The following is a 27154-nucleotide window of genomic DNA, read 5'->3' as shown; positions in this document are numbered from 1 at the left end:
TAAAGACCATAGCCGGCTGTTATCTTTGTATATATGAATATTTAAACAGTATATCCGCGCGGCTATACTATTTAAAACAAAATGTCCCGCGTGCTATAGCCCTACTATTTAATAAATAAATAAATAAATAAGTCCAGCGTATAGCCGCAATCGGCTATACTAATTATTAAATTTTTTCAAAATCCCGAGTATAGCCGATCGGCTATACAATTTATTATAAAAAATTCAACAGTCCGTACTATAGCCGCGCGGCTATACTCTTTGAATATATTATATTTTAGCAAGTGTGTGAGGGAGATTTTATTGGCACCCCATTATTTGCTCTTTGCACTCTATACTAATTTTAAACATAAGTAATTTATTTAACCCTTGTACATAATTACTGTTAAGGACAAAAATCATTTATAATAAAAATTAAATTTGCTCACTACACCCCACATATGTTCCTGCAACACTAGTTACACTTTTTTCTCAAATCGTCATGTTTCTACAACCCTAATAAGGTTTATACGCTTATATTGGTGAAAAAATATGTTGTATTTATTCATGAATGGTGAGATTGAAGTTAGAGAGGCTTCGAATGAGGTATGAGTTTATTTTTTTGGCTTTTTTCAAGCTTAGGATTTCATGATGGTTTGCTGGTTGCATTTAGCACACTAGTACCAAACATGAAAGGTAAATTCGGTGGGATACCACCGGTTGTTAACTTCAGATGCAGTGGAGATCCACCATAATATGGAACGGTGTTCGGTGATGTATTACCGAATTTTTGTCTACAATTCAGTGGCAACGAACCGAAATATATTTATTTTTTCAGTAACTTATTATCAACCACAAATTTAATTTAAGCTATTTTGACCTTACTCCAATTAAAGGAACAAAAACAAGGTGACACCCTTAAAATAGACGACACATCATCCAATGTGATGGTCATCTCACCAAAAGACATGTGAAAGATGTTCATTTCGGGATGCCATCTCTCAACGAAGGTAGATACAACAATCTTATCTGCATTCCGATAAGAACACTTAATAAGTTACTCTAATTCAGACCTCTGAATGTACCATTTGAATATATCATTATTTGGATTAGCCCACCAATTTCACTAACGAAGGGTAAATGTCTTCAACATGCACCTAAGGTGCTCACATTCCTAATAAAAAACAATATTAAATACAAACTCAATAACGAATTCAATAGATGATCACTGAAACAAGAAACGAAATCAATGAAACAAAAAACGAATTCAGTAGACTACCACTGAAAAATGGAAATATATTCGGTGGACTACCACTAAAAAACTGAAACAGATTCGGTGGACTACTACTGAAAACATAAACACATTCGGTGGATAGCCACTGAAAAACGAAAACAAATTCGATGGACTACCACTGAACAAAGTAATGATTTCAGTGGGGTTTACATAGGTAAGTTAAGGAATGGGGTTCATGAGGACAATCTAGGAAGAAAAATGAGGTGTAGTGAATAATTTTAAAATTTACTAAAATTTAGTGGGGTGTAAGGAGAATATAGGGTGCAAAGAGCAAATTTGGGGGTGCCAATAAAATTACCCTAATGTATATTATGGTATATTCTTTCGACATATCCAAAGCATATAATGAGAAGTGAGAAATTTCACAGTAAATCAATTTGAGTGTTCAATTTTTTCATATATTTTTTTTGTGTGAGAATATTTGCTTTTGATCTACCTCACTCTCTCGAGTGCTAATAAATTCTCTTACTGTACACATTATTTGTCGTAGAGAATTGCATGCCGAGTTGGAGTGGTCTTGGTAATTACTTCAAATTTCAAACACTTTACATGAAAAATACTACATCATCTCTTACTATTATATCCATAAATATTTGTTTGAAATTGTTGTTCTGGTTGGCAAAGAAATTGCAAAATCACTATCTTGCATTTTTGTTACAACAAGTAAGAAATAATCTTAGCCTCCCACATTCTTTCATAGTTAGTAAAATATGGAACGCAAAAAATATGAATATAATATGTATGTGTTTATTCCGACAAAATTTTGGCAAGTTACAACTGAAAAGTTTGGCCATTATATAATATGTTAATATATATTATTTTAATTCAAAAATATGTGAAAATTTTGTGTATAATATGTATATTTTGTGTGTATTATAAATGTGTATTAAACATGAAAAATATGTACGTACGTGAAAAATATGTGTATTAAAATGCAAAAGTTATTAGACCATTACACGTCACGTTTTTTAAAACACAAAAGTACAATACACATATTGTACACGTATATATATGTATTTTTAATATTTAATACACATATTTTTTACTAAATTTTCAATAATACCCACAAATTCATGTATTATACACATAATTTTGGTATTTGTAACGTTCATCCAATAAAAGAAGGAGATGATATTGTGGTGGATGATTAGATGTTGCATGGGTCAGTGCAGAGGCTACAACCAAAAGGCACTACTTTCTGTGATGGCAATCACAACCGTCAGTTATTCTCAGATGGTATAATGATTGGACGGACAGGATCATGGGCATCATTGACCCCGGCAGGTTTTAGTGGTTACAAAAACCATCCCCACCACTCAAAATCATTTCGAGTTAACAGTCACCACCTCACACCTCCCAGGTGACCTTTACAGATCACAATTCACACACTTCAAAGGCAACTCTCCTCTACGACGCGTTTCAATCATAACAAATCCAGTCCGTTGATTTTTGTGGGCCCCGAGAAACTCAGCGTCTGGATTCTTACAGTTTTACGTGTTTCCCAGGAAATCACTCCTCTCTCTCTCTCTCTTTCCCTCTGAATCTTGCACCAGTTCATTTCCCATTCAAATCTCAGAGAGAGAGAGAGAGACTGAGAGAGAGAAATGGCGGACGAAGAAGAAGCAGAGCTTAGCGAGAAGCAGAAGAAAGAAATAGCAAAGTGGTTCCTTCTCAACTCTCCTCCAGGAGAAATCCAATTCGTTGCCAAAGGTCTCACCTTTGACCCCAAAGCGGCACTCTTTCTTCACATTTCTTTCGCTTTCTCTAATTTTGTTTCATTTTTTAATTTCAAATTTTGATCGATCATGTGAATCGCATTTTGTATTTGGTGTTTGGGTTTGGTGGCAGATGTGAAGGCGGTACTGAACGACGACGTTTTGTACGAGGAGGCTGCGTCAGAGGCATTCCCACTGTATAACAAATCCCACTTGATTTCCCTCGAAATGCCCGGTCGAATTGGAGACGTATGTTTTCTTATTATTTTTTCTGTTTATTTTTTTTCAGTTGAAGTCTCGACTTTTCTGAATAAAGGCTCCCTCTTGGTTTTAGTGTTTCATTTCGACGAATTTTGGAGCTCTTATTTTATGAAATGTGAACTTTTTTACTCTTTTTGTTGTATGTATTTGTGCTCATTGGTTGTTCTTTCTAAAATATATGGAATTGTGTGCATATATGGATTATATCTACTTATATTTTTTGTGTGAACAGGTTATAGTTACATCATTTGGACAGCTCAATGAGACTGAGTTCATTGATCCCAGGACTGCTCAAGTTGCTGTAGTTGACCACATCAAACAGGCAAGTCTTATGCTTCCACACACCTAATATAAAAGCTTTCCATGTATTTTTGTTACCTTTGTTTGTAATTACATCCTATTTGATTTTGTCATCAAAGTTTTGTTACCAATTTTTTCATCATAATGTGCTAAAATTGGTTCAGGTTTGTACAGAGGTGAGACCTGCTCTGGATGAGGAACTTCCATCAGCATATGTTGAGGAATTTCGGTATGCTTTTCTAAGTTTTATGGCAAGAAATTCTTTGCATTTTGTATTCTCTAAGATAGTTGACTTAATATTAGGGCCTCTAGTGCTCTGCTTCATGTCAGGCATGCATGTTGATGTGCGTATTCCAAGTAATGTTACATGGCCAAAGTATTCGACCCTGCAGGAACTACTTTCTTTGTCAATTTTGATATACCAAAGCAGTTTTTACATGCTACAGTAAACTGAGGTTTGAGGATGCCTTTCCATAATGGCCGAGAGAGAACTTTGCAATAAACTTGTTACTTATGATCAAGTTATCTTTTGAGCGTGCTTGTTCATATGGCTATACAAGAATGAAAAATTATTGATAGCTTTTGGAATTGGAAACATAGCACACAAAGAACCAAACTTGTTTTTATTTTATTCATGTGTGTATTTTTGTGTGTGCATACGTGCACTTGTGTATAATTCCGCATTCCTTTGTGTCAGGTGTGCTCTCGATGCAGAAATGCTTAAATATGTTGATGAAGCTTATCCAAAGGGAATTTGCTCAGTGTACTGTGGCAATGGTAAAGATGTAGAGGGCCCAGGATCTGACTTTGAGCTTGTAGTGGTGATTTCAGCTGCTAGACATAGCCCACAAAATTTCTGGTGCGTGAAATTAGTTATATACCCAATCCATGAGCTTGTTATTGCTTTTTAGTTTTGCATTTCAGTTAGAACAAAATGTATATGTAGTCTGTACCAACAAATGTGTCCTGTTATTACACCAGGTCATTTCGCTGTTACAAATACAGTTAGGTTTTCTTTTTTTTCCTTTTTTACATGGCCATCTTCTGATATAGTTTAATTTGCATGTTCCATAGCAACGGTAGTTGGCGCTCGATATGGAACATTGAGTTCAAAGATGAATTACAAATGCTGGAATTGAGCGGCAAGCTGCAGGTATTTGTTGTTTTGGACTTGGTGCATGTCTGCAGACTGGTTTCTTTGTCTCTATGCAATTCAGACTGCAGTAATTTGCTTGGTTCATAGTATAAGAACCTAACCATGAGTTAACTGTTTCTCATCTACGTCCTCCTATTCTTATCCTTTCAGGTGGGTGCGCACTATTTTGAGGAGGGAAATGTGCAATTAGATGCAAAACATGAATGCAAAGATACAACAATTTTTCAGGTTGAAGTTAAGATATGACTATTGCCATGTGTTGTCATTTTTATTTTGGTATTACTTGGGATGATTTATCTTGCAAGGTCTACAGCAACAGTATAATTAAATTTGATATTGTGATGCTTAAGCATTGGATAGTTCCCATGTCGTGCTTTACATTATTGATAAAACATTTCCTGTTGCTTTTTAAACTTTTTGTCATAGCTTACAGATGTGTCCCTTTTTTTCACCTATTTGATGCCTTCTTTTCTTGATTGATATGCCTCATATACGTTGCAGTCCTCTGAAGATAGTGCAATTGCCATAGGCAACATTATTCGCCAACATGAGACAGAGTACTTGTCATCTCTCGAGGTTCAAAACATCCCACTTTCTTCAGTTTATAGCTGATGTTGTTTTACTTATTGAGCTTTTTACTAACAAATTTACTTCTGCAGGAATCCTATTCAAACTTGCCTGATACCACTTTCAAGGTACCATTGACTTCAACTGACCCTGAAGTTAAACTTTTTGTATATTGGTACAGTGGAACATATTTGGATATGAGACGTCTAACATAAACATGAAACACATTTGCAGAAAAAAAATGTTTCTATATTATGTCTGAGCTCAAAACCATTCCAGTTGTTATTTTGTTAAATCTGTATTATGTTTTAACGGGAGATTGATTCCAGTGCTAACCTTCAAAACTTAATGTGATGCAGGATCTTCGAAGAAAGCTTCCAGTTACCCGCACCTTATTTCCATGGCAAAATACGTTGCAGTTCAGCTTGACAAGAGACATTACAAAAGAACTTGGCATCGGAAAGTAAATTCCGCCTGTTCAACTGAAAGAACGAGTTTCTTCCCATCTAGACCCATAGCTTGAGTATGCCAGTCATACTTAGCGCTGACTATCTGTCGTTCCATTTTCTCGTTTCCATTCTGAGTCATGTCCTTTGCCATTGAAGCTTCTTTCCCTCAGTTTTGGTGCTTGTAATATAATTGTTATTTATGTCGTATATAGTAAAGGGTTGTGGCTGATTCTCGTTGTGTTATAAACTTGTAACTACTGAAGCTGTCGAGGAGTTTGTAATTTTATGTATTCTGAGGAGTGGCTTAATTTGTGCCTTTTCTTTCTACAAAGTGGAGATTTAAATTAGATAAGTTGGTGATATGTGTGGTTCAGTGGTTACTAATTAACCATTAATCTCTGGACTCTGGAGAATATGTTGCATTAGCATATCACTTTTCACAAATGTAAACCAAAATTAGGTTTCGAAAGCCACAAACTTAATCTTGTTTAAGGCATTAAACATCGGTACTAATAAAGATCACAAAATAAAAATATATCAATACAAAAAGAAATTAAATTGTAAATAAAAGTATAGAATGAAACGCACGAAATATTTCTATATAAATTGTCGAAAAACATAACTGGGCTAGGTCAAGCCCGCGCAAACCAGTGCTATATAAAGAGCTAACTGAGCCTGTGTTGTTCTTTGAAAACATTTTCTCGCCGCAGATTTTCAGCAACCAAACGGCGAACTTTCACTTTCTTTTTACCTCATGTACTGATTTTTGGGTTAGGGTTTGGAATTTGATTCTCTTCTCACTTAAATTTGAAAACTTTCATCTTGTATTTGTATCGTATTTATTCTGATACTGTTGTAGTTGGTTTGATTACAGCTTCCACTTTCTCTGCTTAAAAACAGTGCAAGGCCACCTTATAGTAAAGTAAGGATCTCTCTCAAATTTAGTCTGTTTGGTTAGAGAGAAAATTTAGGGAGAAAATAAGGTGCATTTCATTATGTTTTAGCACTGCAAATAAAAACAATATACAAAGGAATAAACTTGACAAACAACTGACTGGGTTAGCTAAGATGTTTCTAATTATTTCATCCTTGAACAAATTTATTCTTCATCAATAAAATTTTCCCCTCTGAATCTTCTTTGGATGCTTCTTTTATGTTTGATCCATTTGGGACCCTTCCTCCCTCACTCTGTTGTGTTTGTTTACTGGTTAGTATTTGTGTCTTTGTGTGTTGCCTGGGATGATGCAAATTAGCCAAATCATATGTGGATGTGCTCCATGGGGCAGTTTTTCCTAAGCTTGTACTGATTCCTATTTGAGAGGCATTTTGCCAGTCTCTTCTATGGACTTGGTTAGGCTTTTGATATTTGCCTTTTGTAGAAGTGCATCTATCTGATGATAAAACAGAGATAAGGGTTCTTGCTGACCAGAATTTTCCCGTCTTTCTTGAACTGGTTATTTATTTTTGTGTCACCTTTTCTTTGCTGACCAGAAATTCCAATGATGTAACCTTTTCTTTGTGATACAGACAGGAAGACAGATGCAGTAAAAAGCTTGTAACTTGCTGCAGAGTTGAGGTGGCTGGAAATTATTGTGGATTGTTTATTAATGTAAAAATTGTTCCAAATTCCAATTATACGATTTTTCCCTTGGAATTTCTCCAGAAAACAAAGGCTAATACAGTCTGTATAGTGATACTTTGAAGCTTAATCCACACACTCCCATGGTACCAATGAATCAACAAGTTATGACTACTGCAACAATTTTCAGTATAAAAACATGGTTTTCTTTTTTTGCTGGAAGAATAATAGAAAAACTGAATTCATAATATGAAACAAAATATTTGCCTCTTATGTTTATCCATGACAGTATGTTCTGACCTCACGGGTCTTTTCAAAAAAATAAAAAAGGAGAGGAGCAATTATACACGCAACTTGAGGATTACTCCAAATTACTATACTATTAAAAAACCAAAAAAACAAGAGGAGCAGAATTACTCCAAATTATTACAAAATTCAAAATAAAAAACAAGAGGATCAGCATTACTCCAGGTTACTATACTAATGGGTTGTTTGTTATTTCAATATATTTATTGAGGACATGATATATTTTATATTTCAATGATTCATTCAATCCTCTAGAGGGTAATTGCAAATTTACAAATATCCATGCAATCAGTCAGTCAGTCATCATCACTATCTGAGAGTGGACTCTGAGTTTAGTTATATAATATATTTTACAAGGAGCTTAGCTTAGTTTTTAGCTGAACTGAATAGCTCACCCTCATCATCAAAGCTCAAACACCGTTGACGTCACAAAATGGCCGAAATCAAAGCCGATACGGCCACTCACCACCACCATCTCAACGTGTCGGAACCCGATATGTCGGACCACAAGCCTTCCAAGCCGAAACGTGTCGCTTCCCTCGACATCTTTCGTGGCCTCACTGTTTCGGTAACTCAAACAAGTTCACTCTTTAGTTTACTTTTGTTACTTCAATTCAGTGTCAAAACCGTAAACAGAAACAACGTTTTTGAGGTTCTTGTCGGGAGGAAACGAGACTTTTGTTGGCGTTTATGAATTTTTGACTTGGCATAGTTTTCTTCTTGATGATGCAGCTGATGATTTTGGTTGACGATGCTGGTGGAGAGTGGCCTGTGATTGGGCATGCGCCATGGAATGGCTGCAACCTTGCTGACTTTGTAATGCCATTCTTCTTGTTCATTGTGGGCATGGCCATTGCACTTTCTCTCAAGGTTGGTTTGCTTTCCTTTCTCTGTTTTTCAATTTTTCCTTCTTATTCAACAGAATGGTAGCATAATATTACAGTACAAATTTGAATTAATGACCTTTCTTCTTATAGAGAATACCAGACCAACTTTTGGCTGTCAAGAGGGTGATTCTTAGAACTCTCAAGCTTCTGTTCTGGGGTCTCCTATTACAAGGTCACTGTCCTTGAAACCTTATATTGAATATATTTGTTTGTTGGGTTCATTTTGACTCCTACTTTGCTTACATTTTTGACCTTCAAGAGAAAAAAGACATATAAACTAGGGAGTATTATGCATTCCCTTTATTGATTTCATTCGCTTTTCAGTTTCTAGTCTTATGTGAAAGAAACTCTAATAATATGATGTAGTTTTGTTCCATTTTCCCCCAGCTGAGGGGGGGAGGAAATCTGACATAGCTAAATAGGGGAAAAAAACATTTCTCATCAAAATCTTAATTGCTTAACACTGCACTGTTTATTGTGATTCAACTGTTGCTCTTTGTATGATGCATCACTTTACGCCACACTTGAAATTAGAAAGTTATTTCGGAATGCCTTGAATGCTACTATTGTTGAGGAGACTTGACTGGCATGGCTGCAGTCTGCAGATATTAGCTTAGATGGTTCCTGTTAAAGAGTTAAAATGTCAACGGTTGACTTGATTAATTCTTTAACAGTTCCTACAAGGCTCTAACATGTGGATGGACTGCTAGGAACTTAAGTTTCTTTTACAAATGAGGCTTAGAGGTCATTGACAAGTTAAAGGTCTCAGAATAATAACCAAAAGTCTACATATCAACATGTTTTGATAATAATCTGTTACTATTCAAGGACATAAAAGCAATAAGGGTCCAGACCTTACTTTGATACTCTCATGTTGACATGCCTTCAATATGTTGTGAAGGAGGTTTCTCACATGCTCCTGACAAACTAACATATGGTGTTGACATGAAAGAAATAAGGTGGTGTGGGATTCTCCAGGTAATTTTGATAATTATATGCATTTGCATGTTGTTGATGTTGATTACATAGTTTAGTTTTATGATGCACTGCAACTTGTAGTAATTCATGTTACCCTTTGTAGAGAATTGCTCTTGCATATCTGGTAGTGGCTTTGATAGAAATTTTCTCCAGAGGTGCACAAACCAAAAATATGGCACCCAGCGGGTTCTCCATATTCAAATTATACTATTGGCATTGGTAATTCTTTTATTTCTATGATGCTATGGTTTTTTTTCCCTATTTGTTATAGTTCTTTCATATTTAGGAAACAATTATGAATGAATTCTCCATTCAAAATTTCCAGGCTGGTGGCAGCATGTGTTCTCACTATTTACTTTGCTGTAATTTATGGGACATATGTTCCTGATTGGCAATTTACTGTCCTTGACAGAGAGAGTATTGATTATGGGAAAAGTTTCACTGTAAGCCTCCAGTTCTCACATCTCATACTTCTACTAAATGATAGGAATCTGCTAAAATCTTTGTAAGAATTGCTGAGTAAGGAAAATTTGAATGTGTTTGAAGCTACAATATATTCTGTGTTTGAGAATTCTTTTCAGTGGCAATATTCATTTATCTACAAGGATTTCTTGTCAATAGGTAGCTTGTGGCGTGAGAGGAAAACTAGATCCTCCTTGTAATGCAGTAGGATATATTGATAGAGAAGTGTTGGGAATCAATCACATGTATCCGCGTCCAGCTTGGAAAAGATCTAAAGTATGTAGTTTAATCTTTTATGTATATATAGGAGGCGGATCCGTGGCACCATATTTTCAACACAAGTTTTAGACCTTTAGATAATGGTTGAGATGTACTTTGATTTCTCAAAACAATAAATTTTCTTCAATTAATATTTATACATTGGGATTAAAATTCTGATACCATATTAATTAAGAATTCATTCTCTCTCTCATCTCATTAATTATCTTTAATTAGTTCTTTCCCTTTCCCACTAGACTCTTTTGTTCCTTCGCACCCTCTGCATTTTTTGCTCTCTCTTTCTTCTACATTCATCATCCGCCTGCGATCTTCTCTTCTCTACTAATTAATTTGTGGCTTGAAGCAAATGTGAGGGAAAAAAAAGTAGCTTTATCTTCTATATGGTCTGTTGGAACAAAGAAATCTTCCATATTTTCTCTACTAATTTAGCTTTAACTTTATATTCAACATCTTCATAACCAATATTTATTGAATTTTTTTTTTATTATCTGATAAAAATAAAATATTAAGAAGAAGAAACCAATATGATTGTACGATACTCATACTACAGATTAAAATATAACATTATTAAAAAAATGTAAAAATTATTGGTGGGAAATTGTAAGATGTAGAGGGGAGATGAATGAATGGAGAAGAAGAGAGAGACACAGAGATGCAGAGGGACGAAGGGCAAGAGCCGAATAGGAAATAAAGAGAATGAAAACTAAGGTGTGTTACTTCCCTAACTCTGAAGTAATTTTGATTGAACAGAAACAAAGACCCAGTTTCTCTCCAACGCCCACAAATTGGCTAGATTAATGTGATCTACTCTGCAACTTGTTGTGTAGATTATTAAAACAATGATTTATCAATATAAATCTTAACTCTAAGTAATAATTGCTAGTTTGTGATTTAGATGGAATGGTTTGCTGAAATTGGATGGCTAGTTTGTGATTTCAGGGTTACTGAAAAAAGCAAGAAGAAGAAGGGAGGTGGTGTTAATGAGAAGGCACGAAGAAGAGAAGAAGAAGAAGTGCCTTGTTTCAATAAGCCATCAAAACTTAATTAAATGAAGAGAGAGGAAATACAAAAGTCAATTAAAATTTATTTTCTATAAATGCTTATTTAAAGAATAAAATAATTAATTTGTTTAATCACATCAATTGATAGTGGGCTAATCCAAGGGTTTAAAACTTGTGTCAAAAATATGGTGCCGCGGATCCGTGTCAGGTGTAATCAATGCTTATTTTGTTTATATGATTTTCTTATGAAGAGCATATATCAGTGTCAGTTGTAAACGTTTAACCGTCTAGACTCCAAACTGCTGCAGGCTTGCACTGAGAATTCCCCATATGCAGGACCATTTCGACATGACGCTCCATCATGGTGCCATGCTCCTTTTGAACCTGAAGGAATTGTAAGGTAAATATAACCCTTTCCATTGTTGGACTTTAACCATTGCGTACTGAACTGGTTTTGGTGTTGATCAACTACAGCTCAGGGATTAAGCCTCTGAGAAACTTTTTAGAACTTTATATTTATGTCGATTTGTTTCATCCTGCAGCTCTATATCTGCAATTCTCTCCACAATCATTGGAGTACATTTTGGTCATGTGCTTATACAAATGAAGGTCAAGTCTCAAATTTGATATACTTAGAGCTCCCTCGTTAGCATCTGCAAGACTCTTCCTCACTGTTCTCATGTTTCCAACAACAGGGTCATCCAGCCAGACTGAAGCATTGGATCCCAGCGGGCTGTGCTCTCCTTGTCTTAGGAATCATTCTTCATTTCACTCACGGTGCGAACTGAGGCGAAGTGTATGCAGCTATGTTGTGTTTACCTATCAATAATATATTTCTGATGTTTTATGCCCAGTGCAGCAATTCCTTCAAACAAACAGCTATATACATTTAGCTATGTATGTATAACATCTGGAGCAGCAGCTTTCGTGTTTTCAGCCTTCTACATTCTGGTATAGTTTTGTCATGAAAATTTTGATGGTTCTTTTCTTTTTACATGAGATTTCTCAAATTTTCTCTGCTAAAGATCAACATCCTGCAATGCCAGGTTGATATCTGGGGTATTAAGTACCTATTCCTGCCACTGGAATGGATCGGCATGAACGCTATGCTTGTGTATGTTATGGCAGCTGAAGGCATCTTTGCAGGATTCATTAACGGGTGGTATTACGAGGACCCCCATAACACGCTAGTATGTTCGAATTCCATATGTTTTTGCCTTCATTTTTCCAATTTAATTTCCATAATTTTTGTACTAATTATTTTTTCATTCATAGTTTGAATTGACTTGTGGCATGGGCAGGTATATTGGATTCAAAAGCACATTTTTGTGGGGGTTTGGCATTCGAGGAGGGTAGGCATTCTGCTCTACGTCCTCTTTGCAGAGATCTTATTTTGGGGCATTGTTGCTGGCATTTTGCATCGGCTGGGCATGTATTGGAAACTCTAAATTCTAATCCTATTGGTAGTACCTCTTTAGTTTCAGCCCTGCTGAACCTTGAACTACTTATGTATGGCTTCCTCAGGTTGAATAATTACCGTGACATTATCTTGTACATATGACATATCGTTGGATATTAGTGCTCATTGTCATTGAAATTTTCTTGTATAAATGTGTATTGGTACCTATTTTTCATTTATCGGTTGTATAAATAAAATGAAACCAGCAAACGCTCAACAATCCACAAACTTTTTGAGTCCCCTTTTTATTTTGTTTTTTTATACAAGTGATATTTTACTTTAAATTAATCTAAATTACGGAAGGCGAACCGAGACTACAGTAGGCGTTTTCAACTTTTCCTCATGTGGTCGCTGTTTATTAATTTCTGTGGGCTTTAGGCAAATGCCAAACTGGCACTATAACATTAGTGCCTGTATGTATAAAGCAAAATTCACCGATGCCTTATTCAAATTTAGGAATTTGTATTACAACTGGACCCAAAAAAAAAGGCCGAAGTTTGGGCCCAACAGTACACAAACAAAAACCTCTCTCTCTCTTTTTTTTTTTTTTTGGGTGCCAAAGAGAAAAAAGAACAAAAACCTTTTCTTTAAGAACAAGTAGAAGCATAAGCATTCTACTCGCTCCATCTCTCTGAAATCTGTAGCTGAAAACTCTCTCGGTTTCGATAAAGAAAAGGAATTAATCGGAGTCAGATGGCTACCGGTATGGTAGAAGATACGAGCTTCGAGGACGAGCAGCTGGCCGCCATGACCACCGAGGACATTATCAGAGCCACTCGCCTTCTTGACAACGAGATCCGAATTCTCAAGGTCCCTTCTTTCTCTCTCTCGCTGATTGTGCTTCCACTTGTCTCTAGGGAACTAGTATTTTGAGCGACTTAGGGTTTTTTTTAATCGCTGTCCTATGACTTGTTTAATTCCCAGAATCATCGATTATTTTCAGAATTAATATGAAAGAATTGACTTTGATTTTAGGGTTTCTGTGTAATTTTCTTATGGTTTTATTTGTTTGGGAAATGATGCATTTTTAATATATTTCTATACGTTATTTGATGCTTTTTAGTATGTGACTTTGTCTGAATTGGGGGTTTTGGATTTCAATATGTAAATGGTTGTGCGTTTTTCTGATATTGTTTTGTGGGATTGAAGGAAGAAATGCAAAGAACAAATTTGGAGTTGGATTCATACAAGGAGAAGATAAAGGAGAATCAGGAAAAGATTAAGCTCAATAAGCAGTTGCCTTACTTGGTAGGCAACATTGTTGAGGTAAGAATTTCTTTCTCTTAATCTCAATTATTTTCGTGGAAAGTCTATACATAAACAAAATTTTGGAGAATAGTGTTTAAGCTAAGTGCGCTGAATTGGAGAACTTGGCTCCTTCTGTTTGTCATCTCAACACAGCATTAATTGTAGTTGTATAATGAGTGTATGAAGATGTGAATTAAATCTTTAGTGTTCCTGAAACCAGACTTATTGTGGTCAATCTAGCTACTGTTTCGTTGGTCTTTCTAAAATTATCGAAATACTATATGGAGAACTTTAAGCAGTTGAGTTGATGTTAAGCTTTTGATGGCAAGTGAACTTCGTATCAATTTTTTTGTTAAGTCTTAGGCTCTTATTGGATTTTTTATTTTCTTTTCTAGATTCTGGAAATGAACCCAGAAGACGAGGCTGAGGAGGATGGTGCAAATATTGATCTTGACTCACAAAGAAAGGGGAAGTGTGTTGTTTTGAAAACATCTACTCGCCAGGTAAGCCAGCTGAGTAATGTTTTATATATATTCTTTTATCTCACTAACAAAGCCAATGAGTGTGTTTACTTGTATCATTTATTTCTTTTCTTTAACAGCATTTTGATTTTATGATATGTGTTGATTATCATATTAGATGCATTGTTCACTAGCCGAATATGGGTTTTTGCTTTACTGCAGACAATCTTCCTGCCTGTTGTTGGGCTTGTTGATCCTGATAAGTTGAAGCCTGGTGATCTTGTTGGTGTGAACAAGGATAGTTACCTGATCTTGGATACTTTGCCATCCGAGTACGATTCTCGAGTAAAGGCTATGGAGGTCGACGAAAAACCGACTGAAGACTACAATGACATTGGAGGGCTAGAGAAGCAGGCAAGTTTCCACATTTTAGGCATGCTCTGTCGAGTACCAAACATTTTGATGTTGTGCTCTAATTTTTTTTTACTGTAACAGATTCAAGAACTGGTTGAGGCGATTGTTTTACCCATGACCCACAAAGAGCGGTTTCAGAAATTAGGGATTCGTCCACCAAAGGGAGTGCTATTGTATGGACCTCCTGGAACTGGTAAAACATTAATGGCTCGGGCTTGTGCTGCACAAACCAATGCTACTTTTCTGAAACTGGCAGGCCCACAACTGGTTCAGGTATAGAAAAATTTGATATAATTATTACTAGTATCGTTTTCTTTTCATTGAATTCAAGGTTATATGCATGTACATGTTTAGCATGGGTGGCTGATTTTGAAACGATTTTGAGAATGCCTCTAATGCACTCTTTTCATAGTTTGATTATCTTCATTTTGGCTTAGCCTTTGTTTGTTATTAATACTGATCCTTTTGCTCAGATTAGAGAAGGAATGGTCTATTTCTTAAAATTATTTTGCATTAGAGGTTCCTACATCCTGAAGAATTGAATTATTTGTTTGTGAACTCTAGGTTTTCTGAGATATAAATCAGTTGTTTCATAGATTTTCCTTTGTCTTACCTGTTTCCAATTAGGAGGAAATGATCCTTGTATCCTTTATGGGAGAGTAAATGATCTCTGTCTGACCTAGCTCTCTATGTTTAAATATGCTCAACTATTGTATATTAGCAATCATTTTTGACGATGTTAGTGAACTCTAGATTTTCTAACTTGGTGCTTAATGAAGTAATCATACTTGGGGTTCGTGTAGATGTTCATTGGGGATGGAGCAAAACTTGTTCGTGATGCCTTTCAGCTTGCAAAAGAGAAATCCCCCTGCATCATTTTCATAGATGAAATTGATGCAATTGGCACAAAGCGATTTGATAGGTATACTATATTTCCTCAGCAGCCATTTCTATGAATTATTTTCATATAGATAAGAAATATGTACTTGGATGTTGTTGGCCAATTTGATCACTGCATTCTTTCCTGATTGAAATTTATTCTCTCATTGTTGGTTACAGTGAAGTGAGTGGAGATAGGGAGGTGCAACGTACAATGCTTGAACTGCTTAATCAGCTTGATGGCTTTAGTAGCGATGACCGGATCAAGGTTTGTTTATCCTTGTTTGTAGTGTATTCACTTTTCCTTCAACTATGATTCACTTGGGAACTCTTAGTAGATGTTTCAGCCTTTTCACTTTCTGGGCATCTACTACTTAGAGAACGTCTGCTTTATTTTGGTAACATTACCAATTTCATTGACTTAATTGCAGGTGATAGCAGCAACAAATCGTGCTGACATCCTGGACCCTGCTCTTATGCGTTCTGGTCGGTTGGATCGTAAAATTGAGTTTCCACATCCCACGGAAGATGCAAGAGCTAGAATTCTGCAGGTTTGTCTTTTACAATGCCTGATGTTTCGTGATTACTTTTCTGGTTGGAAGCATTCTTATTAAAACCTTTTTGTTAATTTTGTAGATTCACTCGAGGAAGATGAATGTCCACCCAGATGTGAATTTTGAAGAATTAGCTCGGTCTACTGATGATTTCAACGGTGCACAACTAAAAGCAGTGTGCGTGGAGGCAGGCATGCTGGCTCTGCGTCGGGATGCAACTGAGGTTAGTTGCTTTCATCTTTATTTGTGTGGTATTCTTGAACCTGCAGTACGAAGTGTACTAATCATCAGTGTTGTTTTGGTTCTACTACAGGTCAACCACGAAGATTTTAATGAAGGTATCATTCAAGTTCAGGCGAAAAAGAAGGCGAGCCTCAACTATTACGCATAGTGGGTGGGTTCTCAAAGGGTCATCAAGCCTAGAACAAGTTCCAACTTTTAAGTTTATGCACCAGAACCATACCCTCGTGTAATTTGATCTATTGACTTGTAGTAATTTGTGTTTGTTTTTATAACCAGTAATGGATAGACCACTGCACTTTAGCATTTTTTGCAGTGACACTTGAAAGTTAAACCAACCTTTTTCTCGATTTTTTTTATAAAAAAAATACAAGTTATGGTGAACCTTATAATAGCATTCAAAACTAAGAGACTATAATAAAAATTTGTACATGTATCACTACCATCCAAAGGCATTATTAACACACTATTTCCTTCAAACCATAAGCCAGGTAGATAAATGTTGGGTCGGTGGCACCTTCCATGTAGTATGCAAAAACTATGCTCCCATCATCATCCATGCTCTCCCCCGCAAAACTGACACAACAAACCAAACCCACAAACTCACGCAATCAATTAAATCTTAGATTAAAAGTAAGTAGACAAATTAACCAAATTGGTTGAATTAGCAAGCAGGTGGAGAAAAGAACATACATACAATTGGAGGTTGCTGAGTTTAGAGATCAAGAATTTGGTGGCCCCCTCAATATATATGCTTCCTCAAAAGCTCTTGGTGTCAACAACTTTATGTACCTCTTCATGAATGTCACAAACTGCTTTTTGTCCATAGCTGGTTGCTCCTATTCATGACAAAATATAGAGTATAACAGAATGAACCATTTTGTTTTAAGTAACTATATAGAAGAAAAACATGCTTGATTATCAAAATGATTAATGAGTAATTATCTAGCTTCACTCACCTGAAGCCTGAAGGTATCAACAATGTCAACAACCCAAAGAAAGAAGCTCATCACCTGACCCATAACATGAGTCTAAGCATCATCATTTATCTAAAATAACTTGGCATCAACAACACAAATCCAAAGCCAAGAGATTACCTGACAATCAATAAATAAATGGTTGTTAATCTAAGCAATAAGATCTCCTTAAGAACATTATTCCCAGTAAATTTGTACAGTACAGGTGAAACGTTTTTCCATCAAAACCTACTCTAAAGTTTGCTTGAAGTCTTTTATTCTCGTTTATTGGCTTTCAAGAGATAGAAAGAATAGGACAATGAAACGAAAATAAGGAAGTTTTGCTCGATGAGACCAAAAATTGTAACGAAAAAGAAGCATTGAGGCAGTTAGTCCGGATACACAAGCATGTTTACTTGGTTTTTGTTTGCGTGACTTGGTTCAATTTATCAGAGCAACAGAGACTGTTTCGGAGCTCAGATGCTGTGAGTATGAATAGATTAAATACCGTAACGGAAGCGTAATGGTGCAGAAGTTGAGCTGCGACAGAATTACTAAAATGGGTTCTTGTTTTCAATAGAATTGCGGTTGCTGTCCTTTTACTGTAAACTTGGTTTGACCAAGAGTCTTCGAGCGAGCGGGCCCAAGATTCTCCCCTCGGTGTCAGGGAAAAGTTCCTGCACGAATTCAATGTGGTACTGGATCAGATGACGTTCTTTGTAGGCCCCACATGCAGTACTCTTCTGGACTGATCATAGCCGTTGCTTGCACCATGTTACAATATATGACGTGACTTGGGCTTGCTGATACGGCATATGACGGACCCCACCTTGGCTCAAAAATCATGACGGTGCAGGGTGATAATAATTTTTTTCCCAATATGCCTTTCTTTTTTTCTTTTTTTTGGGTGAAAATATATGCCTTTCTTTTACTACTTGTTGCTGGTACTACAAATATATAATTGATAGAATTCACCAAAAACAAAAGTTGATTAGAAGTCCTTGCTAACGTTTTTTTTATTTGATTTCTACCAAACAAAAATAATGCTCACAGAACAATTGTTATACTTATAGGCTATATGGATTTTGGAATGATAAATATATCTATATTATTAATTTTGGGAGAGTGCAATAAATATATTCTCTCTTACACGGACGATTCAAACGTTATTATAATGCAAATATATGTATTTTTTTACTATCCTTCCATGTTTACAAGAGCATAACTATCAAGAGATTGTACTAGGCTTTAGTTTGGTGTTGAGTTTCACTTTAGGCTTAAATGTATTTTTTTTTAAATGCAGTACAATTAAATATTAGCCTACTACCTCATAGCCGCACATAGTATATTTTTTTTAATTATTTTTTTAAAACATTAGAACATTAAAATAATACAACTTGCACTTTTTTTTCCTGCTCCATTATTATTTGTCGGTGGTCAAACTCAAATACAACGTTAATATATTAGAACATCATTAAATCAATGTTACCAATTTATTCCCCAATATGCATGCAATCTAAGGTATTAACTCACCTTTATTTCTCAAGTTTCTGATATTTATTCATTGGTTATTTGTTTGCTAATTAATTGACACCAATTTTAGTTCCATTGATTTATGTTTTTATTTATTTATTTGGTTGTACTTATTTGTGTTAGTGTTTGGAAAATGAATTACTAAATTTAACTAGACTATACGCCTCATTCGAGTTTAGTATGTTGTTTTCGGGTTTTAGGGCCCCCTACCGAAATATAAAATTTAGACAATTTAAATCATTATATATTATATTATAGAAGAAGTATAAATAAATAATTAGCCATTGCAAGGACCTCCTCATAGAAGAAATATATATATGTTTGTTCACAAATTCTTACTTTTATAGTATGAAAAATTTAAAAAAATTTGAGGGTAAGTCCAACCAATCAATGAAACTCACCCTGTTTTTTTTTTCTCAAATTCTTTTAATTTCTTGTATTATGTTACTTATCAAGGGATGAGAGAGATAGGAAAAAGTGAACAGTACAACGTGATAGATAAGTTTTTCTCCGATGGAAAAAAAAAAACTAATGAAACTGTTTAGAAAAGTAGACTAAGAATATAAACAAATGGCACCGAATATTCGTGGCATGCGGACTGAGATGTTTCCATTACTTAGTCAATGAAAGCTGAGTGGGATAAGAATAAAGGCACGCAATAGAACGCACATGATCATTATAAACCTTGACCATCTAGTAAGGGAATCGGTTTTCAGGACCGTCCATGATATCATCAAATATATAAAGATAAAAGAAGGCTACCATCCAATTATGTTTGGATCTTGAACAGTGAACACCGCCATTTTTAACCCACTCCTTTTGTATAGTTTTACAAAATCTGAAGGAGAAAAGCCAGTGGGAATAAATAGAAAATGAAGGTTCGTACTCGGTTTATGAATAATGAACTAATCACTCACACGCACGTAAACGATGTTTCTCATAATTTGCCCTAAAAGGGTTATACTCCACAAGTGGGACACATAGGATGCAATTCAGCGTGACCCCATTAACTCTTCAAGCTTAGGACATATTTTTGAAAGTTGACGGAGATAATGCAGAGGCAACAGAAAGATAATTACTGTCTTTTGGGTTCTTGTTATAGTGCTTTTCAGTTTTTATGATTGCCTTTTCCTTTTGACATATGTATAGCACATAGCAGGAGAAAACCAAACGCGTGTTGTTTTTGAGCGTTTTTGTTAAAAGCAATTGAACAACGCGTGATATGACCAAACCCACTTGGCAATTGCAGGATTTGTCGATGCATGCAAGTAAACACACAACGACAACAAGATACCAGGAGATTAGGTACTAATACGGTCAAAATTTCAGAGTTGGCATTGTTTTTTCTTTATTTATTTTGAAAATTTCATTGAGAATTCTACTTTTTATCAATTCATTTACAATCATGAAGACCATCACCTAAATCTGTGGGGTTGGTTTTTCGTTTTTATTTTAATAAAAAAATTATTAGTTGGAAAAATCCAACACATGACCGAAAGAAATGCTTTAACAACTGAAAAAAATAATTAGAAACATAAGAGAAAATGAATGGGTAGGAGATTAAATACACCCACAATTAATTTTCTTTCTGATTTTGTAGGCATTGGATTATGAATTTTAATATGAAACTCATAAATTTTTAATTTATTACGTGTTAGTAAACACATGCAAAAATTATAATGGATTCCAATACTAAAATTACGTATTAATAAACGCATGAGAAATCATGAACTAGAATTGATTCCAATACCGAAATCGGAAATGTAAATAAGTCCAATGCATATTTAAGGTATATATCAACATGGGCCAGAAGCTCATTGCAAAGTGTGCGATGATTACCATGTCATCCTTAATTCTCTTACCATATGAGTAAATTTGCATACATGCCAATCATTTTCAATCAACAGTATTATACCAAAAATACACATTGATCAAATAGAGTGCAGACTCACAAGGAAGCTTTGCTTTATTTTGGAACTTACATTTTAGGCAATGCATTAATTGTGATTGAGTTGGAAAAAAGTAGGAAGGAAAAAAGTGACTTGTACTTGTATAGCAATGGCATCTTCCTAACTTAAAGCTCAAGAAAATATATAAACATTTAAAAATGAACCCGACCCGACAACCTGGGTCACAATACCGAAAATTTCCCCTTTTTGGGTCCCATTACCAAAACTTTCTCTAACCCGAGAAAATAGAAACAAAATCTTATCTAACACCAAAAAAAATAAAAAAATAAAAAAATAAAAGAAAAAATGGGAAAGCGTTTGAGACAAACAACAACGTCGTCAACAAAAATCAAACTGCAGGGAAATCTCGAAACTCAATCACAGCCGTTGATCCGGCTCATTTTGGACAGCGGTTATTGCGCCCACCTTAACCAAAGTCCACCATCCAACGGCCCGAAACACACGACTCAGAGATAGAGAGGTCGAGCGACAGAAAAGAAGAGATTTATCGATTGATTGTCCATCAAAATTTTTTTTTTCCTCCACATCCAGGAACAACCATCTCTGACGACTGACCGTCTCCTAGTCTCTGCTTCGATCCTAACGACGTCGTCTCGTTTCGTCGTAATTACCAAACCAGACGCTGTGTTCCCGCCAGATTTACTTCGTCTCGTCTTTTTTTTGCGCGGTTGAGGAAGAGAGAGAGAAACCGCTAGACGCCGGCGAAACGGAATTTAGGGTTTTGAGGGCCCGATTTGGGGGTTTCTATGGGGCTCGGAAGCGATGAAGAGGTCGTCGTTGAAGACAGCGATGGTGTTGGTGGTGGCGGTGGTTGTGGAGGCAAGTCGTACGGAGGCTCTGTCTCCTGCTCGATTTGCCTTGAAGTCGTCGCCGATAATGGGGATAGATCTTGGGCCAAGCTGCAATGTGGGCATCAATTTCATCTAGGTGAGTCAAAATTGAATCTTATTTGGGTTGGAATTTTTATTTTTCCGGGTTGCAACTAAAGAGATCCGGGTTCAATTTTGGTTTCTGATTTGGAAATTCTGTTGGATTTTGGTTTTTCTGGTAGTGGGCTTTTTTATTGGTTGAGAAATAGAAGAAAGTTGAGAAATTGAAACTGAATTATGCCTTTGCTTAGTTCAATTAAAGCTTTGGTTTTATTGGGTTGTCATTACTTGCCCCTGTTCTGTAATTACATAAGTATTTATGTCCATCATTAATTTGTTTCTTTGAAAGATATGATGATTAGATCTTTCTTGCAGAATCATGTAGTTTGATTTCTACATTTTGATTTGTTGTAGATGTTCGATTCAATAGATTGAACCATATTTTGTACTGAAATTTGCAAAATTTGATATATAAAAAATATAGATATTGGCATGCTTGAATTGGGATATAAACATTGGTCAGTCAAAAAGAATTAATCGTTTTATCTCTTCAAACTAGTGGAGGGCACTGGAAGTGACTTTAGTGGGAGATTTAGAATCTCTATGAGCCATACAAAGTGAGTCCTTGATTATTTTTTATGATCCTTTCAGATTGCATTGGTTCAGCCTTCAATATAAAGGGGGCAATGCAATGCCCTAATTGTCGGAAGATTGAGAAAGGTCAATGGCTTTATGCTAATGGATACCGTTCAATTCAAGAATTTGGCATGGATGACTGGACCCATGATGAAGATCTTTATGATCTTGGGTACTCTGAAATGGTAAATAACAATCTCACTGAATTTTAACTTCCATTTTTAAGTTTTAAGTTTATTTTTTTTATTTATGATCAATTTTCGATTTTTGCAATCAAAATGCAAATATTTTCTTTTTATGATTTTTATATGCTGACACTATAGTTACAACCCTTCGTTCATGCTTAGAAACGTCTCTGTGGTTTCAACCTACTTGTGACAAATATTAAGATTGTAAACAGTTTAGTTAACTAACAAAATAGAGTCAATAGTACACAAAAAAGAATTACTGCTTCAAAGGCTAGGATAACTCATTCCTTATTAAAGGTGGTGGATGAGTGTATTCCCTTTCAAGCCAAAGGTCATGCTTCTAGATTTGCCTGATATCGATATGTAATTTATTACAAAAAAATCCCTATTTTAAAGCTTTACACAAGTAGATCTAGATGACTTGCTTGAGAGCCTTATTGCTACTCTTAACAGAGTCAGAATCTCAATTTTCTCCCTTGCTAGTGGTGAACAGTCACCTCAGCTTATAGGTAAGTTACTTTGTGCCTGAGGATAAAAATATTTATCTTGACCTGGTATCAATGTTTTTTGTCAAATGTGATGTGAAGTTAATGAGGCTATTTAGGAGCAAACTCTCAAATTTGTTAAATAGGCAGAACACAGTAAGGCTTACAGTTATTGAGAAGAGCCTGAACTGATTGAGGTAATACTTTATTGTACAGTGCTATCAATAGAAGATCTAATTGAAGTTTCATTTTCAAATGTGCGAAGTTTTATCTATATCAGTTATGAAAGCCTTCCTTTGCCTTCAAATCTGACAAGGAACAAAGAGGAATCGAAGAGAACCAAAGCCTCATATTTTTAGTTGTCTTTTTAATTTCTTCCCGTTACATTAAATTGAAGAGCGGAATGTTATTGAAGATTAGATTGACGAATATTTCTAAGAAGAGCCTAACTAGAGTCCTCCATATTGAAGTAGTGGTGCCATATGAAGCATTTGCATATTGCTGTCGTTTATTCCTTTCACAAGTAGCTTCCCACATAATCTTAAGGAGGACAACCGAATATCCTTCTGCATGTTATTCTCTGTTGAATGGATAAAAAAAAAGAAGTGACATGTTTTGATGCTGAACTTCTATATCTTGTGTGTGTATAGATAAAGACTTAGATTGACTGATGTGCTTTATAGACTACTATTTAACAGAACGTTGTTCGCCATTTTGATATTTTTGTTTGGTATACAAATGCGTTTTGCAGTCCTTTGGTGTCCACTGGTGTCCATTTGGTAGCTTAGCACGACTTCCTTCATCATTTGAGTAAGTGATCTCATTTGCAACACTTCATGCTTAAACTTATTTTGGTTCTAGTTCTTCTGTAATTAGTGTTTTAGTTTATTGGGTTCAAAATACAACTAGTTTACATAGGATCTTTAGAAAACTGATCTATTTTGAACTATGTCAAGAGCTTGACGAATGGAAATCGAGTTGAGATATAGGTTTAGATGGGGATTCCCGACCCACATCTTGACTCACATATTGACCACAACTAATCCTTTCAAGTTCAAAGCGGGTTAAAAATCTAAACTTTCAGAAAAAGGGTTAGTTTTCAAACGGACCTATGCAAACGGTGTCTTTTATGAAGGAACCTTAGTTGTCTTTTCTTTTCTTGGCCTAAGTGTTTTGACCCTCACGTCTTCTTTTATAAGTTTGAATAAAAAAACATTCATATGGATCTTTGCAATAAATTATTCCTCCTGGTTTGTGCAAGGAGAGGATATCTTCACAAAGGAACCCAAAGTAACCATAAAGAGTTGGAAAGCAGTTGCATGTGGCTAACTGGATTTTATTCTGCCATCTTCTTTTACCACTCTATTTCATCTCTCAATAAGTTTACTTAAGAGTTTGCTGTTAATTTTGCACATTGGTTGGGTTGAGCAAAACATGTAGAATCAGAGTGTTTTGACGGAAAGTATCAGTGCCAATGGATCTTTGGTTCCTGGGAACCCTTATTGATTGCACACTTTTGGGTGCAGTTACGTTTTCCTGGGAAGTAACAAGAAAGCACTGAGCAGCATCATCTGGCTATTGTGCCAATATGGAAAGATGGTCTTTTATTTTCTTTTTTATCCGTGCTGTTTTTCTCATATTTGTTATAGTATCTTATTTCTTCTCCTACAGTCGCAATTACTTATGGTTAGTCTATATTTCTCTTTTTCTTCCATTCTTCCCAAATGCTTTAAAGTTTCAGCAAAAAGAGAATTTGGGATTTGTTCTTTCTAGAAAGTCTTATCGACTCTGACATAAGCATTGGTATTAGAAATAGTTTTGTTCATTTTAATGTTTGTGTATTGATTAAATAAAATTAACTTAAACTTTTAACTAATTGACAAACTTTTACCAAATATTTAAACAAATCGTATAAAATAAATGACTTGAACATATGAATATATTATAACATGTTTAGTCTTTAAAAGTTTTCAGAAAATAACCAGCAACTTTAAAAGAAGACCAGCCATAGGGTGAGGGTGTGGTGGGGAGCAGAGGATATGAGTTTCTATTTTTGAATTTCAAGGTTAACTTTTTTCAGAAAAGATGGTAAAGACTTTCAAAACAATTTTAGAGTTTAAATATAATTGCCTCTAATGAACTCTTTGATGTTGCAAGCAGACTTTTGTTTTTTTTTTAATTTTTTGTTGCTATTTATGGGCAATATTTTCTCCTCCTATGTGTTAAAACCTTTTTTTTTTTTTTCAATTAACAGGGAAGGGGAGTTCTCGCCAACTTCATGTAAGACCTTTTGCTTTTCATTTAACTTGTGATATTCTATTGTAGTTTGGCAGAGGTTAGCCTATAATGTGTGACATTTATAGGAGTAATGTTGCACTGCAGATCACGATTTACTTGGACAACATGCCATCTTTGCTGAGCATACAGCTGTATCATCTGCTGGTCATCCTTGCCCATATATTGCTTACTTTGGGCCAATTCACCCCTCATCCTCAAACTCCAGTGGAAGTGTGTCAGAAGCTTCCAACTTTAACCATCATTGGAGTGGCACATCAGTACCTAGTGAAATACCAAACTCCTATGCTTTTCCTGCCATGGATCTTCATTATCACAGTTGGGAGCACCATTCCCCGCCTCCATTTTCTACAACCAACAATCATATTGGTGGCGCTGACCAGGGTTCAATTCCATCTGTTACTCAAAGATCTGCTAGGCCGAGTTCAGATTTACCAAGATCAGGATCTTTTATGCACCCATTCCTTGTTGGTCACAGGTATGCCTTGCCAAAATTTGAAGTTGCTTTTCAGACTGTTTTCATCCCTCATTTACTGTAAAGGAAGCAATATTAATTGCTTATTAGAATGTTTTAGAGGTATCACACACGCGATGCGTGTGAAGATTACAAAGAGAAAATGGGCTATGGGAGATGAGAGTGGATTGGTTGGATGTGGGCTGATATATACCATATCAATCCTTGGTTTCAAAATCTATTATTAGAATTGTTTGGATGAGAATTTGCATTAGACATATATATAGGTATCATGTTTATTGACGCATTAAGTATTTAATGCGATTTTTTTAATTAATTACATTAATCCTTGAGATGTTAACATGGGGAATTCTTCGTGCAGTTCTAGTGCTAGAGCTGGCAGCTCTGTCACGTCCTCAATGATTCCTCCTTATCCAGGCAGCAATGCCCGGGCCCGTGACAGAGTCCAAGCTCTCCAGGCATACTATCAACAACAACAACCCAGTAATTCACCAACCATGCGTACACCCATAATTCAAGGAGCCCGAAGATCCAGCAGTCAAAGAGGCGTGGCTCAAGTAGGGCCAGTGGCTTCATCATCGGATCAAAATGGTGGTTTCTATTTTTTCCCCTCTGCCTCGTCAGGTCGTAGTTATCAAGAAGCTGAAAATCCTTTACCTAATCGTTTTCATGCATGGGAAAGAGATCACATGCCTTCATTCTCAATGAATCAGGTTGACCGAGACCAAGGTTGGGCTGCTGTTCACCAGGGTGGCAGTGGGTCAGACTCAGCAATGAGAGGGAGCAGCTTCCGGCAAAGGCATGGGTCCGAGAGGACACCTTCACAAAATCGGTCATAGGCCTTTCTCGTTATCCTTGTTTTGGTGAAGCAAACTACCACTACTATAACTGAAATCAAAAGTTATGTATGCTTGAAAAACGATAATATTATAATGCTTGGTGTCTAGTCATGACCTGACAGACTCCAAAAAATACTGTGGCGTGGCTCTGAAAATGATCATTTGCAGCCACATGGTGGTGTGATGGACTTAAGCTTCCTCTAGTTTCTTCGCCTTGAGGATATGAAATAAGATCTCGTTTTGGATGTGGCAAAGCTAGAAATTTGAGCACTTGTGTGATGACCCACAAAAAAGCAACTCTTCAGGATAAAGTAAATAGTGGGTCATTTATTTATGTCCAAAAACATATTCCTCAAAACCAAATGCTTATGGCTTGGTTTCCTTTTGAACAATTATTGGTATACGAGAACTCAAATATTTCCCAATTTTTCTGATACCTA

General features: G+C 35.8%; 4 protein-coding genes, 1 long non-coding RNA gene and 1 other non-coding gene across 10 annotated transcripts; all 6 read left to right on the top strand.

Annotated features, from left to right (window-relative positions):
- Window positions 1-2607: 2607 nt before the first annotated feature.
- On the top strand, window positions 2608-6083 carry CPA (Subunits of heterodimeric actin filament capping protein Capz superfamily). The gene is made up of 10 exons (XM_008248206.3): window positions 2608-2983; window positions 3122-3237; window positions 3482-3571; window positions 3714-3778; window positions 4247-4408; window positions 4624-4702; window positions 4856-4933; window positions 5207-5281; window positions 5365-5400; window positions 5632-6083. The coding sequence occupies exons 1-10, from the start codon at window positions 2878-2880 to the stop codon at window positions 5737-5739; spliced, it is 915 nt and encodes a 304-aa protein (XP_008246428.2). The 5' UTR covers window positions 2608-2877; the 3' UTR covers window positions 5740-6083.
- A 255-nt stretch (window positions 6084-6338) lies between these two features.
- LOC148921203 (uncharacterized) lies at window positions 6339-7393 on the top strand. Its single transcript, XR_016127814.1, has 2 exons — window positions 6339-6643; window positions 7249-7393. It is a non-coding gene; the product is annotated as an uncharacterized LOC148921203 (long non-coding RNA).
- Window positions 6956-7055, top strand: LOC148921204 (small nucleolar RNA snoR127). The gene has a single exon (XR_016123447.1). It is a non-coding gene; the product is annotated as a small nucleolar RNA snoR127 (small nucleolar RNA).
- Window positions 7394-7850: 457 nt separating the features above from the next.
- On the top strand, window positions 7851-12824 carry LOC103344600 (heparan-alpha-glucosaminide N-acetyltransferase-like protein (DUF1624)). 4 transcript variants are annotated; one of them, XM_016796159.2, is made up of 13 exons: window positions 7851-8174; window positions 8339-8476; window positions 8584-8665; window positions 9395-9471; window positions 9575-9690; window positions 9797-9914; window positions 10093-10209; window positions 11522-11613; window positions 11756-11822; window positions 11909-11990; window positions 12073-12164; window positions 12260-12403; window positions 12489-12824. In XM_016796159.2, exons 1-13 carry the CDS (start codon window positions 8040-8042, stop codon window positions 12567-12569), a joined length of 1341 nt encoding a protein of 446 aa, XP_016651645.2. In that variant the 5' UTR covers window positions 7851-8039; the 3' UTR covers window positions 12570-12824. The 4 variants fall into 4 exon arrangements, with proteins under 4 accessions (XP_016651645.2, XP_088910317.1, XP_008246429.2 ...); XM_008248207.2 differs by having other exon boundaries at window positions 7858-8174; window positions 12515-12824; XM_089054191.1 differs by lacking the exon at window positions 10093-10209 and having other exon boundaries at window positions 7857-8174; window positions 12515-12824.
- Window positions 12825-13210: 386 nt separating this feature from the next.
- RPT5A (regulatory particle triple-A ATPase 5A) lies at window positions 13211-16852 on the top strand. The gene is made up of 10 exons (XM_008248208.3): window positions 13211-13482; window positions 13822-13938; window positions 14316-14423; window positions 14604-14795; window positions 14877-15068; window positions 15599-15717; window positions 15855-15942; window positions 16106-16225; window positions 16311-16451; window positions 16542-16852. The coding sequence occupies exons 1-10, from the start codon at window positions 13366-13368 to the stop codon at window positions 16617-16619; spliced, it is 1272 nt and encodes a 423-aa protein (XP_008246430.2). The 5' UTR covers window positions 13211-13365; the 3' UTR covers window positions 16620-16852.
- Window positions 16853-21366: 4514 nt separating this feature from the next.
- LOC103344602 (RING/U-box superfamily protein) lies at window positions 21367-26968 on the top strand. Of its 2 annotated transcripts, XM_016796457.2 has the most exons (7): window positions 21367-21854; window positions 22448-22617; window positions 23857-23915; window positions 25360-25385; window positions 25488-25878; window positions 26237-26499; window positions 26589-26794. In XM_016796457.2, exons 1-7 carry the CDS (start codon window positions 21674-21676, stop codon window positions 26591-26593), a joined length of 1095 nt encoding a protein of 364 aa, XP_016651943.1. In that variant the 5' UTR covers window positions 21367-21673; the 3' UTR covers window positions 26594-26794. The 2 variants fall into 2 exon arrangements, with proteins under 2 accessions (XP_016651943.1, XP_008246432.1); XM_008248210.2 differs by having other exon boundaries at window positions 26237-26968.
- Window positions 26969-27154: the final 186 nt, after the last annotated feature.

The sequence above is a fragment of the Prunus mume genome, linkage group LG1 (assembly GCF_029339155.1).
Source record: "Prunus mume cultivar Tortuosa linkage group LG1, ASM2933915v1, whole genome shotgun sequence".
NCBI lineage: Eukaryota > Viridiplantae > Streptophyta > Magnoliopsida > Rosales > Rosaceae > Prunus > Prunus mume.
Note: the sequence above shows the minus strand (reverse complement) of the source record. Positions and strands in the feature narration are given on the sequence as shown.

Excerpts from the sequence above, each read along its gene's own strand:
- CPA (XM_008248206.3), top strand. The coding sequence starts at position 2,878 with ATGGCGGACGAAGAAGAAGCAGAGCTTAGCGAGAAGCAGAAGAAAGAA. Across the intron at positions 4,409-4,623 it reads CATAGCCCACAAAATTTCTG|CAACGGTAGTTGGCGCTCGA; the intron begins GTGCGTGAAATT and ends CATGTTCCATAG. Across the intron at positions 5,401-5,631 it reads TGCCTGATACCACTTTCAAG|GATCTTCGAAGAAAGCTTCC; the intron begins GTACCATTGACT and ends AATGTGATGCAG.
- LOC103344600 (XM_008248207.2), top strand. The coding sequence starts at position 8,040 with ATGGCCGAAATCAAAGCCGATACGGCCACTCACCACCACCATCTCAAC. Across the intron at positions 9,472-9,574 it reads GGTGGTGTGGGATTCTCCAG|AGAATTGCTCTTGCATATCT; the intron begins GTAATTTTGATA and ends TACCCTTTGTAG. Across the intron at positions 12,165-12,259 it reads TTTCAGCCTTCTACATTCTG|GTTGATATCTGGGGTATTAA; the intron begins GTATAGTTTTGT and ends CTGCAATGCCAG.
- RPT5A (XM_008248208.3), top strand. The coding sequence starts at position 13,366 with ATGGCTACCGGTATGGTAGAAGATACGAGCTTCGAGGACGAGCAGCTG. Across the intron at positions 15,069-15,598 it reads CAGGCCCACAACTGGTTCAG|ATGTTCATTGGGGATGGAGC; the intron begins GTATAGAAAAAT and ends GGGTTCGTGTAG. Across the intron at positions 16,226-16,310 it reads CAAGAGCTAGAATTCTGCAG|ATTCACTCGAGGAAGATGAA; the intron begins GTTTGTCTTTTA and ends TTAATTTTGTAG.
- LOC103344602 (XM_008248210.2), top strand. The coding sequence starts at position 21,674 with ATGGGGCTCGGAAGCGATGAAGAGGTCGTCGTTGAAGACAGCGATGGT. Across the intron at positions 21,855-22,447 it reads TGGGCATCAATTTCATCTAG|ATTGCATTGGTTCAGCCTTC; the intron begins GTGAGTCAAAAT and ends TGATCCTTTCAG. Across the intron at positions 23,916-25,359 it reads CGACTTCCTTCATCATTTGA|GGAAGGGGAGTTCTCGCCAA; the intron begins GTAAGTGATCTC and ends TTCAATTAACAG.